Source organism: Doryrhamphus excisus, chromosome 14, assembly GCF_030265055.1.
Source record: "Doryrhamphus excisus isolate RoL2022-K1 chromosome 14, RoL_Dexc_1.0, whole genome shotgun sequence".
NCBI lineage: Eukaryota > Metazoa > Chordata > Actinopteri > Syngnathiformes > Syngnathidae > Doryrhamphus > Doryrhamphus excisus.
Genome location: NC_080479.1, coordinates 14,050,458 through 14,064,668, shown reverse-complemented (window position 1 = coordinate 14,064,668; position 14,211 = coordinate 14,050,458). Strand labels below are relative to the sequence as shown.

Genomic DNA, 14,211 nt, shown 5'->3' with positions numbered 1-14,211 from the left:
TTCCTTGCCTTTTATTAGTCCCAAAATGCTCATTGTGGTGGTCTTGCTCGACTCAAGCGGGATCAATGCTCTGGGATAGATGAGTATTTATAGCTTCTGTGAGGACGTCGGGTGTTGTGGGCAACAAGTAGGTTAGTGGCTAATCTGATGTGTGTGTGTGTGTGTGTGTGTGTGTGTGTGTCAGAACGAATTATGCATATAGAGGAATTTTATCGTATTTTTAGCGCTTCCATTATGGTTTGTTTGTTTTTCTTTTGAGAGGAATTGCTGCCTCTCAGCTTGGGGGAAGTCTGCATAAATATAGGCGGGCAGGGCTTTCCCTCATTTTTGGGAAGGGATTTAAAAAAAAAAAGAGGTGGCGGGAGAAGAGGAGAGGAGGTGGTGTGAGAAGGAACACAAAGGCAAGCAAGCAGGCAGGCAGGCAGGCAGGGAGGAGAAAGAAGCGTGGCTGCTAAACCGACAATAGGCAGAAGTGAGGAGTGAAATCTCGGCGCAGACGCATCTGCGTGTTAGTGAGGGTTTGTCTCGTGTGGCAAATCGACGACAGTTCTCAGCTCCGGTGGCGTTTCAACTCGCTCCTCTTTTTTTGTTATTTATTTATATATTCTTGCCGGAAGACGCAGCCGGGCCCAGGAATGTCAGAGACTATTGGTCGGGGAAGTGGTCAGGAATGTCAGGTGTTCCCCCTGTGAGTACGACTCTGGGAGGGAGGGAAAGTCAGCAGCCAGACATCCAGTTGCTATCCATGAGACACCAGACGTCTTTCCCGACTAAACAGGTATTTGGAACGACTTATGTATTTATTTATGTTGTCTTCCTTTAAGTCCTGATTTTGTTTTGTTTAAGTTTCTCTTAATTCTCCTGAATTGCAGTTGTTTACTCATTTTGCTGGTTGTAGTTTACGGGTTTTTAAACATCAATAAATATATTTTTCCAGTGCCAAAAGTTCTGACATCCTGGTAAATGAGACATTTCTGATCTCATCCGTAACATTTTTAATATTGAAACCATAGGTACTTTATGTCATAAAGTTTATGAAGCGTCTTGTCTTACTGAAAAAAGAATTATGGCATGCACCAGACAGGAAATGACCCCTCCTTTGCTCGTTCTTCCTCTTGCCTCATCTCCCCCGTGTGGCAATAATGTCAGTCAGCGGACCGACGGCCGCGGCCACGCTCTCTCTCGCTAACCCATCTCAGCCTCGGCAGGCATCTTCCCGGCTGACGTGTGAGCGGGAGGACAGGATAAGCCTTGCGCGCCGCAGCCTACCGGGGATGAGCTGCAGGCGTTATGCAACAGCTCGGACCCAGAGATAGAGCAGATCCGAACTTAGACACCAATGACTTCTTCCACACTCCATGACATCATTAGGCTCACTTAGCATCTCCCTGCTGGGTGGTTTAATGTAAGCACAGATGTCGTTGTTGACCTGTTGCAGCGTGGCTTTGTTACCTGTTTTTGTTTTATTTTGCCCATCTTTCCTACTTTGTCAACTGCTGCTTGTAACATCTTTTGGACTCTACGTCTAACAAAAGAGTCTTTGCTGATGGGAACATTTCCTGTGCATTTTCTTCGACTAATTGAAGTTGTCATGATGCGTATCTGTTGCCACATCTGATGTGATGAAGCCCCGAGGAGGGGCAGTGCTGCAGTTCTGGAAGCATTCGTAGGGGTAAATACTGGCAGTAATGAGGCAAAGTCGCTAAACAAGGTTGATGGAAACGAGCAGAACAGTGGGAGGGAAATAGAACCGGTGAGGGAACGCCATGTCTCCCCCCTGTGCTCATAGCGTTATGTAATGTTACCTCAAGCCCACTGGTGGTGTGGAGGTGGGCGGGCGGCAACAGCATCACTGAGGAAGATGAGTTACCCAAGAGGACCATGGCAAAGGTCAAAATTGGCTTTTTTTTTTTTCTTTTGCGTAACTCTCCGCATAACCCCCATACATTGGCATGCTGTGAATGTACCCTTGCCTGCAGGAAAGCATAGTGTTCATTTCACTACCATTGCAGATAAAGGCAGAGCAGTTTTATTATAACAGCGAGGAAATTACAAATACAATGACAGGCCCCCATTTTTTGATGTTATTCTTATTGCAGTTGTCCACAAGAGGGCGCAGACTGCAATGACTTTAATGCCTCGGACACATATTTCGATTTAAATACTGTTTTTAAATATTCGTATTGTAAGTGATGTTTTTATTGAATGGGTGTGACACATAGAATTAGCAAAAGACTACATAGAATAAATAATAACCAAAGTAGAACAACATTTAATCAGTTTTCCTATTAATTTTAATGAATATTAAATTGTTTTTTATGAGCAATGAGGGGTTACGTTCAAAGACACCGCATCGTTTCAGTTGAATTCAAATGTTTTGAGTGTATTTTCTGAAATTTCCCGGCCTAATTAAAGAGTTACGCAGTGCACTTGAACACATCACTATGTGAACAATGCATGCCCAGCACAGAAAACACAGTACTTGTCAGGTGCTGCTCTGTTTTTCTTTTTCTTTCTGTTTATTTAGAGCACACACACACACATAAAAATCACAGAGTGTCCTTGAATGGAACTTGTGTAGGTGTGTTTGCGATTTGGAGGAACATGCTGTATATGGTGCTGGAATTGCAGTGATATGAAGTTATACAAAAAAAGTGTCGGACTGTGTGATGTGGTGATGCTACACTGTGACTCCATCAGCTGTCATATGCGCATGCGTTAATTTTATAAAAAATGTTTATGCAATAAAATAATGCCATTACTGTCGTTAACGTGTTATTTTTGACAGTCCTGTAAACAGTAATTCATTTTTTTGCCGACATAGCAACTTGTTGTCGATGTTCTAATAATTGAGGTTGCAAGTTTCCTGTATATTTTCCTCAAAAATTCTCAGCTTTTGACACTTTCTTCACCCCCCCCCCCCCCCCCCAAAAAAAATCAAATCGAATCCCTTGAATTCTATACTTCGACAATGTATAACTTTAGGCTTAACCATAGCATTTCAGTATGTGGAATCAAACTATGGAATGGATTGAGTAAGGACCTCAAACAATGCACAACGATGAGCCAATTCAAGAAACAATACTATATGTACAATACTAGATGTGCTATATATATCACTATATTGACACTTACTATGGTACCCATTTTGTCATTGGATGGTTATTTCACCTCGTACTTTGGTACGGGACAAAATAAAAACAAAAAAAACCTTAAACTATATTAGAAAAGCAGGAAGTGAACAAATGTAACAGTTACTGATTGTAAAAGTACCAGATGGAGGGGTAGGATTGAATAAGCTTTGCTTCTTCCTACTCCTTTTGGACATGTGGAACTGTGAACTGATTATGTGATGCACTCAATTGTAATCTGATGCATGTTCAAATGAAATAAAACCATTACCATAACTGTAATTGTCCAAGCCACCAAGAACAGCCATGTATACGTGAAAGGGCGATGCTGCTAAATGAACTATGGAAGCAGATGGATGTGTGACGGCAACCGCAGAGACACAAAGCAGTGGGAGCCTCCGAGCAACTGCAGGGAAGCCCTGTGGGAGTCTACAGAGCAGGCTGTGGATCTCTGTAGGCAGGATGACAGCGACGTTGTCACAATACATGACACGTATAGGTAGGAAATCACCAGAGGCTCCCCCCCTGTGCTTTACCTGTTCACTGACTACTTTGTTTTTTTTGCACGCAAATGTTGCTGTATGCACGGGCAATGCACACTTTTTAAACTCGGACCCATGAAAAACATTCTTTCGCTCTTGATTTCTAACTGGGGGGAAAAAAACCTGGTGATGTAATGGTGATGTCATGAACGTTGTTGAGGCTATAATCAGTAACAGTTAGCGATGGTACAAACCGATGCATAGCATAGAGATGAAGTATGAGCAAAGGTTTTTCTCTTTATGAATGCACTTTGCTTCTCTTAACATTGAAACAACAGTTCTAATCACCGCGGCAGATGTTAAAGGCACGGCAATTAATAACAATAATTAAAGGAATACAAAGCAAGACGCACCGTGAAAAGTATGAGCTGGGTTCACAAATGTCTTCAATTTGCATTAAACCAAAGAAGGGGGGTGGGAAACGAAGGACATTTACTCGAAATTAAATCATAGCGGGATTTTGATGTTGACGCGTGTCACATGTTTCCATGTGCAACACTTGCAGTCGTCGTCCTAACCGCCTTGATTAACATCTTAGCTCTTCCCCCCGAGGGCGGGCAGCAGGAGGCAGTTGATGGACGAGAGCTTGATGGTTGAGAGAGTCTTGTTTCGTAATCTAAACAGAGGAGATGAGGAGAAGATGGTGGTGGTGATGGCGGTTTGTGGAGAAGCCGGCTCCAAGATGCAGGAGCTGAAGTGAACTGAATCCGACGTCTGTTTTGTAACTTGATCAATGACCTTGCAACATTTAGATCCTTATTTCCTGTGTAGCCTCATTACCTTGTCTTATTCTCACTACTTCCCAGGCTCATAAGCTCTCGATCTAATTAAGAGTTCTCTCGCTGTAGCTGTAATAGTCTCTTTCTTCCATTCCGAGGATGGCACCGCGATTAGATTCGGAGATCAGAGCAGCATCTGTCGACCGAATAAAATCCTACTGTACTGACCAGATACTGTTTGTGTTATAGACCGGGCCCGCGGTTGCGTCATGGACCCGGAATTAGAAATCTGTCGATGACAAATGACCATCATCAGCTGTTGGCTGCTTGCAAAGCATAGTTGGATATTTCAGTTTGGTGATGAATTGAACATTCTAACTTGTTCCAACTTTTTCTTAGTCGGAATGTTTTTTTTTATGTGTATGCAGGTCACTCAGTATTAGTCAACTTAAACATAATGTGTACAACTCATAGTTTTTTTTTTAAATCCTTTTTCTTTAACTGCTTATGCGAAAACTTTGAGAATGAGATCGGGAGCTTGGTGAACCTGCTTACCAGTGACAAGCCTGTTGGCGTCTCTGGCTTAGAGAATGTTAATTTAACCTACTCAGCCTCCCAGGTATGTTCATTATGCCATTCTGTAGCTGTTCTAGGTGCTATTGTATAGTTTTTCCAGATTAAATATCTTCTTATTGGTCTTGAATGCTGTGATATCAATTTCAGTGCAATTTACATGTAGCAGAACCTTGGTTAGCATCAATCTGTTACAGAATTTGCACATATAGACAAACAACCATTCACACTCACATTCATACCTATGGACTATTTGGAGTGGCCAATTAACCTAGCATGTTTTTGGAATGTGGGAGGAAACCCTAGTACCCGGAGAAAACCCACGCATGCACGGGGTGAACATGCAAACTCCACACAGAGATGGCTGAGTGTGGGATTGAACTCGGGTCTCCTAGCTGTGAGACCACAAAAGTATTCAGTTTATTAAAAAAAAAAAAGATTCCTACTTTGCAGAAATTGACTTCAAGGTCGGGTCTGGATCCAAGTAACGGCGATAAACAAAGTACTGATGTAAAAATGTACATAGAAAGTGTTATATTTTGGTCTGACAATGAGCATAAAAAGAATGCTTAGCTCCCAGAACTGCTATGGGAACAGAAAAAAGAATTCATACTGTGGTAAACATGCCAGGGGCCTCTTACCCAGTGAGTAGGTCATTCAGTATTAGTCAACTTAAACATTATGTGTGCAACACAAATAGTTTTTTTCTTTAACTGCTTATGCGAAAACTATGAGAATGAGATCGGGAGCTTGGTGAACCTGCTTACCAGTGACAAGCTTGTTGGCCTCTTTGGCTTAGGAATGTTAATTTAACCTACTCAGTCTCCCAGGTATGTTCTCTATGCCTTCTAGGTGCTATTGTATAGTTAAATAACTTGACTTTCCATATTAAATATCTGGAGATTAATTATAATTATCCAGATTAATTATGATTAATTGTCTTCTTCTTGGTCTTGAATGCTGTGATATCAATTTCAGTGTAATTTACATGTAGCGGAACCTTGGTTACCATCAATCTGTTACAGAAGATCTGACCCGACTGATTTTACAGTTATGGTTTTACATATAGAGAACACTTTCAAATGCAATGCATTTGACAAAAATGGTGACGACTATGAGTTATTTCCCGAATCCAGTTATGTTGAGCAGGTTCTCTATCAAAACTCTGATCCTTGCAACCTTCTTTGGCTCCATCACAGCGTAGGTTGGTTCCAGGATTAAAGGAAAGCAAAGACCTGTGGTGTAACTGTGCTAGTTAGCAAAGATCTACGGTGTCAACTACTGATGGAGTCACCAAAGGGCGACATAGCTGACTTCCGTACTTCCAGGTTTAGGCAGTTGGCGCATGTTCCAAATACACTTCATGCTCATTATAAAGGGCTGCAAAAGGAACCCTTTGTAGACTTTTTGTCACTGATGTTTGTACCTTAAATTCGCCAACAACAACCCAATGTGCTTGCTTTGGTCGGCATAATTACAGAGCGAAATGTTGCTCCTGATGTTTTTCTATGAACATGTATAATATTTCTTGGCAATGATAGAGCAAAGCATATTTGTTGTTTTGACCCTGGCCTGAAAAAAAAAAAGTTTTCTAAAGTTTTTTGCAGGCAGCTTGTGAAAGCCGCACAATTTCCCATAATGACTCATCCAAAAATAAAGTGGAGGGTTCTTCCTCTTTTTTTTAGATGGACTCAGCATAGTTGTGTGAGTTCAAGCGTAGAGGTCAGCATCACAGACTGACTCGAGTTCAAACTTTTGTTCTGCCGATGATTCTCCGTAGCTACAATTTAGTGTTTGCAATGTACAGTGCATCGCTGTACTAGTGCCAACCGTCCTAACAGTGGCCTAATGGGCTTTTCCGTTGGCATCAACCCCTGAAGAGTCCACTCTTTCCACCCTGATTTGCATTTCCATTACCAGTTTAAACACGACAAGCTGTGCCAAGTCGTATGCAGGACGCGCGCCGTCTTTGAAGTCTTGCCAAAGCACACTACGAGATGGTTATGTGACGTCTTTCCTACTGCGGGCTGCCCTTTTTGCCTTTTCCTTTTTCCTCAAGCATGTTGCCAGAGAGGAAAATGTTTTTACAACTCTTAGTGTGTATTCAGCTCTTTGTATTTCTATACCTTCTAAAGGGAGGAGAACGTATTTTCGCTGTACCATGTCGGACATGTGATGGCTCACTTCTCGGTAATAGAATACTACTTACGCCTACTTACGCGTACATGTACCTTTTTTGTCTTTCAATATTTTTTGACAAATAATACGGTATAGTAAACCACGAAACAGCGATCATTTTTCATCATCAAATTTTTGAAAAAACGCGATACAGCAATGGAGCCATAACAGAACAGCGGTATTGTGAAGGAGGGCTGTAATACTAAAATACTTAAAAATACTTAAAAATACTTAAAAATACTTAAAAATACTTAAAAATACTTAACCATATTTACAAGGCCGCAAACAGGTTTTTCTATTCTCTAACTAAGAAAGTATTCATTCATTCATTCATTCATTTTCTACCAGTTATCCTCACAAGGGTTGCGGAGGGTGCTGGAGCCTATCCCAGCTGTCTTTGGGCGAGAGGCGGGGTCCACCCTGGACTGGTGGCCAGCCAATCACAGGGCACATGTAGACAAACAACCATTCACACTCACATTCATACCTATGGACAATTTGGAGTCGCCAATTAACCTAGCATGTTTTTGGAATGTGTTTGGAAACCCAGGTATGCACGGGGAGAACATGCAAACTCCACACAGAGATGGCTGAGGGTGGGATTGAACTCGGGTCTCCTAGCTGTGAGGTATGCGTGCTAACCACTCGACCGCCGTGCAGCCCACGAAAATATTCAGTTTATTAAAAAAAAAAAGATTCCTACTTTGCAGAAATTGACTTCAAGGTCGGGTCTGGATCCAAGTAACGGCAATAAATGAATGATTGACATAAAAATGTACATAGAAAGTGTTATATTTAGGTCTGACAATGAGCATAAAAAGAATACTTTTAGCTCCCAGAACTGCTAAGGGAACAGAAAAAAAAGAAGTCATACTGTGGTAAACATGCCAGGGGCCTCTTACCCAGTGAGTAAGCCGTTGGGCAACCAGCAGTTGGCAGGGAACTTTAAGTCCCTCCCCCCTCCAGGACAAACACAACACAGGAGGGAGACCAAGCGAAGGATCCCCTGGAGGGTGCCAAAGCCGGTTTAAGTGACGTCACCTAACCCTGCTATGTTCAAGCCAAACCTCCTCCCCTCGCTTTCACCTCCTGGCTCCACCTCCTCTCTTGCCGGGCCTTACAGGAATTCCCCTCCTCGTCACATTATTCTGAGGAAACCGCTGGCAACGCCCCAAAACCACTGCAGCGCTCCAGCTGATAGGGCGGAAACACAGCTGTGACTGTTTTGACAGAGGAGCATGTATGTACTGACTTGGCTTGGTCATGACCAAACGGACCCACTAAGTGTTTATTTCCATGAAAAGTCAACCAGAGTGTGCGGTAAGAAGTGAACATTTTGTTCTATTTATGAAATGCACGAATTTTGTCTGCTCAGATAGGGGGACCTTTGTTTTTAGTTCATTTGCAACTCACCAAGGCGGTCAGAATCAACTTGGTTTTGGTTTTCATTTTGCTCTTGTGAGGATGAGGTCATTCAGTGGACATGCCGGAACACTATTCCTAGCTTTAGCTTTATTATGATTTGCATGTTTGCATGTTCTCCCCTGTGCATGCGTGGGTTTTCACCGGGTACTCCGGTTTCCTCCCACATTCCAAAAACATACTAGGTTAATTAGCGAGTCCAAATTGTCCATAGGTATGAATGTGAGTGTGAATGGTTGTTTGTCTATATGTGCCCTGTGGTTGGCTGACGACCAGTCCAGGGTGTACCCCGCCTCTCGCCCAAAGACAGCTGGGATAGGCTCCAGCATTTCCCGCGACACTCGTGAGGATAAGCGGTAGAAAATGAATTAATGAATACTTTTGTAGTTAGAGAATAGAAAACCTGTTTGCGGCCTTCTAAATACGGTTTTTAAAAGTATTACAGCCCTCTGGACAGGAAGTAACACCCATATACAGTCGTCCTTCACAATATCGCTGTTCCGTTATAGCTCCATTGCGTATCGTGTTTTTTTTTCAAGAATTTATCAATAAATGATCGCTGTTTTGTGGTTTACTATACCGTATTATTTGTCAAAAAATATTGAAAGACAAAAGGTACATGTAGGCGTAAGTTGTATTCTAGAAAATGGCGGTAGAAAATGAATAAATGAAATTTTCGACAACCCTGCCCTACACTACCCGGAATATAATCTGAATACAGTTCAGATACCTTAAACGGAGTAGAAATATGTGTTTATTTAATCCTGCCCCATCTCCACGTCTCAGCAATCACAGATTATCTGCTCACTTCCTGTGTTGCACGTTGTTCTAGATTGTTGGTAACAACGAGGCTTCATTTCATGACCCTCGTGAAGATAAGCGGTATAAAATGAATGAATGAATATGTTTGAAATGTGTTTATTGATGTATTTACTTGACCTCCTGCCCAAAAGTCAGCTAGGGTAGGCTCCAGCACGCCCCCACAAAATGGGTGGATGGATTTACTTAACGTTGTCAGGTTTTGACCCAGCGGGATACGCGATAGAAAATGAATAAATTAATATATTTTTGTTGTTGTTGCCAGGCGTCTTTTACAGTTATTTAGCAGCATGTATTTTAAATTAAAGCCAAAACAAAACACTGACAGGCAAGTATTGGTAAAATTACACAATATACAGTCAAATCAATATTAATGATGAAAAATATTAATTATGACACTAAACCAGCTTTCATTTGCTGACCTACCACTCATTTTTTATACTGCTTATCCTCATTAGGGTGGCAGGGGTATGCTGTAGCCTATGCGGACTTACCTAGGTTTCAGGTTCAACTTCAGTCTGTACAGCACAGATCAATGAATAAATATTATCGTTTTTTAGTATTTCAAATACTAATACTAATACTGCACTAAACCAAATGGCTCAAATTGTACTGCAATACACACAGAGGATGAATCCATTTACATTGTATGCTACTAGATAATTAAATTTAAACCGACATAACATCTGTTTGAATGTCAACAACATTAGCACCGACGCTAGTGCTAACGACACAAGACATATCCAAATGGATGTGTTTCTGATTGTGATGAAAATGACTGATGTGGCAACACAGCCCCCTCCCTCTCCCGATTCCTTGGCTCATGTATAGGGCTCACAATTTGTTTTCTCACTTAACCACACTGACACATGCTTCCTGTCAACGCATCGCTCGGCGACACACCGGCCGTCACTCGCTTAGCTCAGCGAAGGGGAATCGCCGATGTTCTGTTATTTCGGTGTCACCGTGCGCAACCTAGAGGGAACTTGAGATGCTGACTGGATGGAGTTTGACGTGCGGCGTGTTTTTTTTTTTTTTTTCAACCGCCGCAAAGAAGGAAGTGGGTGTGTGTACATTTTCATGTTTCACCTCTCATTTGAAACAGAAATGAGAAAAATGTACCCAGGTTCAGTGTTTTTCCATAAAATTTTTTTGTATTTATTTTAGGAAATATGCATATCGCGGGGCGGCATGGCGGTCTAGTGGTTAGCGCGCAGACCTCACAGCTAGGAGACCAGGGTTCAATTCCACCCTCGGTCATCTCTGTGTGGAGTTTGCATGTTCTCCCCCTGCATGCGTGGGTTTTCTCCGGGTACTCTGGTTTCCTCCCACATTCCAAAAACATGCTAGGTTAATTGGCGACTCCAAATTGTCCATAGGTATGAATGTGAGTGTGAATGGTTGTTTGTCTATATGTGCCCTGTGATTGGCTGGCGACCAGTCCAGGGTGTACCCCGCCTCTCGCCCCAAGACAGCTGGGATAGGCTCCAGCACCCCCCGCGACCCTCGTGAGGAAAAAGCGGTAGAAAATGAATGAATGAATGCATATCACGAGATAGTAGATCCTCACTATTTGCAGGGATTTTGTTACTTTGAGATGGCAACATTTGCAATAAAAAAGTCGTCATACTGTACTTTATATGTTAAATTGTAATTGCAGTCAGCTTGCATTGGGTGGAGTTGCAGTGCTGTGCATTATCGCCAGCTACCGGACTAAAGTAGAAGAGCAGATATTGATTTTTCAATAGCATGTGAAGGATTGATCACCTGCTACTGTAGTTGTTCTGTCCCGTGATTACAAGTCTGAATTTGGAGGTTTTAAGTAGGTGTGGTTTGAAAAGGATGCAAGAGGTTCTAGTCATCCACTTTGCCAGCACCAGTAAGCCCTGGGTACACTAACATGCTTCTTCTACCCACCCAGTAGTTTTCTCGTTATATCAATTTTTCACAAGGGTGCCCACGCAGACCCAATAATCAGTGGCCTCCAGTCTGCTGCTTCTTCCACCTACAGTTTCCTGCGGGGGCAGCAGCGCTATACATATACTGCAACACACCACTGTCTTTGTCTGTGTGTGTGTGTGTGTGCAGCAGAGAGAGACTGATCAATGTATTAGCTGTTGATTGGCTTCGCAATCTTTCTCTAAGAAGCATGGTATACTAGTTATATGTATGATTATATTTGGGAATGATTCTTTCATTAGAAATGCGACAACTCCAATTCCCCAACTGCATTGCATATCTACACCGCCCCACATACATTATTTAAACGCCTCCTGTCAATCCTATATTTTCTTAAAAACATCCCCGCCTTTCTCCATCGGTAGCATCAAGCATGCTGTTTCATGCTACACTTAAGCAGTCTTTTCCCCAGCGGAAGGTACACAAACAGCCAGATTGTTGAGTTCCTCTGTCGGTGTGTCCTTCCCGCCACCTTGTCGCATCTCACCAGTGGGATGCTAAACAGTCAGCAGCCCGTCTTCAAGATGCACAACTTGTTTGAGTACTTTGGTTGTACATCCAGTGTCAAATCTGCACAGCCCCGTCTGTCTTATGTAAGCTAAGAGAAAGTAAATAGCTGGTGTTGACGACTAAACAGACTTTGCAGGCTCAGAGTACAATATAGTGAAATCACTGAATGCACTGAGTACATTTGGTTTTTTAAGTAAAACTAAATTGAATCATTTAACTTGAAATTTAGGACGGCGCAGCGTTGGAGTGTTTAGCGCACAGACCTCACAGCTCGGAGACCAGGGTTCAATTCCACCCTCGGCCATCTCTGTGTGGAGTTTGCATGTTCTCCCTGTGCATGCGTGGGTTTTCTCCGGGTACTCCGGTTTCCTCCCACATCCAAAAACATGCTAGTTTTCTAATTGGCGACTCCAAGTTGTCCATAGGTATGAATGTGAGTGTGAATGGTTGTTTGTCTATATGTGCCCTGTGATTGGCTGGTGGCCAGTCCAGAGTGTACCCCGCCTCTCGCTCAAAGACAGCTGGGATAGACTCCAGCATCCCCCACGACCCTCGTGAGGAAAAAGCGGTAGAAAATGAATGAATGAATGAACTTGAAATTTATATTTGTAATTAAAAATCAAATAGTTATACTACATACTGTAGTACACACATGATTTTGGGGTTCTGTAATGACTTTTCATCATATACACTATAATATTTAGTGTATATTTGTGTATATTTATAATATTTTTGGAAATGATTGTTATTGGATTTGTTTACAATACCGATATCCACCAATACCGATCTCTCAAACTCACATCTTGTGTAATAAATAAACTCTTTATTCATCTTTTACTGTGGTGCCACTGTGTGCATTTCACAAACAAGCACTGTTTGTGCAAAATAAGAACTGTTATTGACCAAGTGCCTTATTTATTTTTAACATTTTGCTTCAAAAAGTCTTAAAAAAATGACGACCAACTAAAATAGCCATTTCCCCTTACAGCAACAAGTTAAACAAAGGACTTGTCTTAATAAATTCTTCATAATCAACTCTTTATTCATCTTTTACGGTGATGCCACTGGGTGCATTTCACAAATAAGCACTGTTTGTGCAAAAAAAGAAAAGTTATTGAAAAAGGGTTATATATCTTTTTAACATTTTGCCTCAATTAGTCATTAAAAAGTTACGACAAACGGAAATAAGTTCCCCCAATAGCAACAAGTTGAACACCGGTCTAATTAAAAAAAAAAAAAAAAAAAGAAAATCAGAATCCAATGAAATAGTGTTTATACAGTTTGTAAAGCTGCACAGCAACACAAACACAAGAGGTGGATAAAAACAGACAATACACTACCAACGTATAATGCAGAATATTAACCAACTGCTATGTTTTTTTTTTTTTTTACAAAAACTGTACTGCAAAGCACTCTAGGAAACAGGAACTACTACTCCCAGCGACACTACATTATAAAGATTGTCTCTGTTAAGAAAAAAAAAAAAACCTTCACACACACAGTTGAACACCGGTCTAATTTAAAAAAAAAAAAGAAAATCAGAATCCAATGAAATAGTGCTTATACAGTTTGTAAAGCTGCACAGCAACGCAAACACAAAAGGTGGATTAAAACAGACAATACACTACCAACGTATAATGCAGAATATTAACCAACTGCTATGTTTTTTTTTTTTTTTTACAAAAACTGTACTGCAAAGCACTCTGGGAAACAGGAACTACTCCCAGCGACACTACATTATAAAGATTGTCTCTGTTAAGAAAAAAAAACACTTCACACACACAGTTATGTAGTACATAACATTGTAGCAATGCCGCTGACTTATTTAGCTAGCAAGCTTGTTGCTTTGTGGAGCACATCATCACTCGTACTCCTGTTTTTTTCCTTATTGACACAATGTTCGTTCTTGATTGTTTAAGTCACTGAATATGGTTTCTCGCTACAGTTACAACATCTAACTTTATCAGACAAGCCAAGGCGTCACATCACAAAATCCTTTCCTGTTGTGTTTTTAATCCTTTAATCATTCCCTCACTCCCTTATTGTCTACGACACTAGACAGGGCGAGTCATTCCAGCTCCCAATTTGTAAAATTCCATGCAACGCCGACTGATGATGAACTACATCGTAATGGGACACTCCTCTTGTCGGGGATTCCTAAGCATTGCATCATCTGACCTCAGTCATGGATGGAGCGACAGACATCATGAGTCCTTAGCACCCCCCTTTTGAAATTGCTTTGAGCTTGGGGAGTCTGCAAAGATAAAGAATGTGTCTGGTGCTGACACTAACTATTATGATGGCTTATTGCACGGGTCAGCAGCTGAGGTCTACAAAACCACTGGGTCTTTCACCTCA

At 41.6% G+C, this 14,211-nt stretch overlaps 1 protein-coding gene across 4 annotated transcripts in view; it reads left to right on the top strand.

Moving 5' to 3' along the window:
- Positions 1-14,211, top strand: part of hivep1 (HIVEP zinc finger 1) — a 57,089-nt gene that overhangs the window by 23,616 nt on the left and 19,262 nt on the right. The window contains exon 1 of one of the 4 annotated variants that reach the window (XM_058046202.1): positions 7,734-8,463. The exons of the other annotated variants lie outside the window; for them this stretch is intronic. Coding sequence (XP_057902185.1) covers positions 8,382-8,463 — 82 coding nt within the window. The 5' untranslated portion in view covers positions 7,734-8,381. Of the gene's footprint in view, positions 1-7,733; positions 8,464-14,211 lie in introns of those variants that run through there. 4 annotated transcript variants of the gene reach the window in all.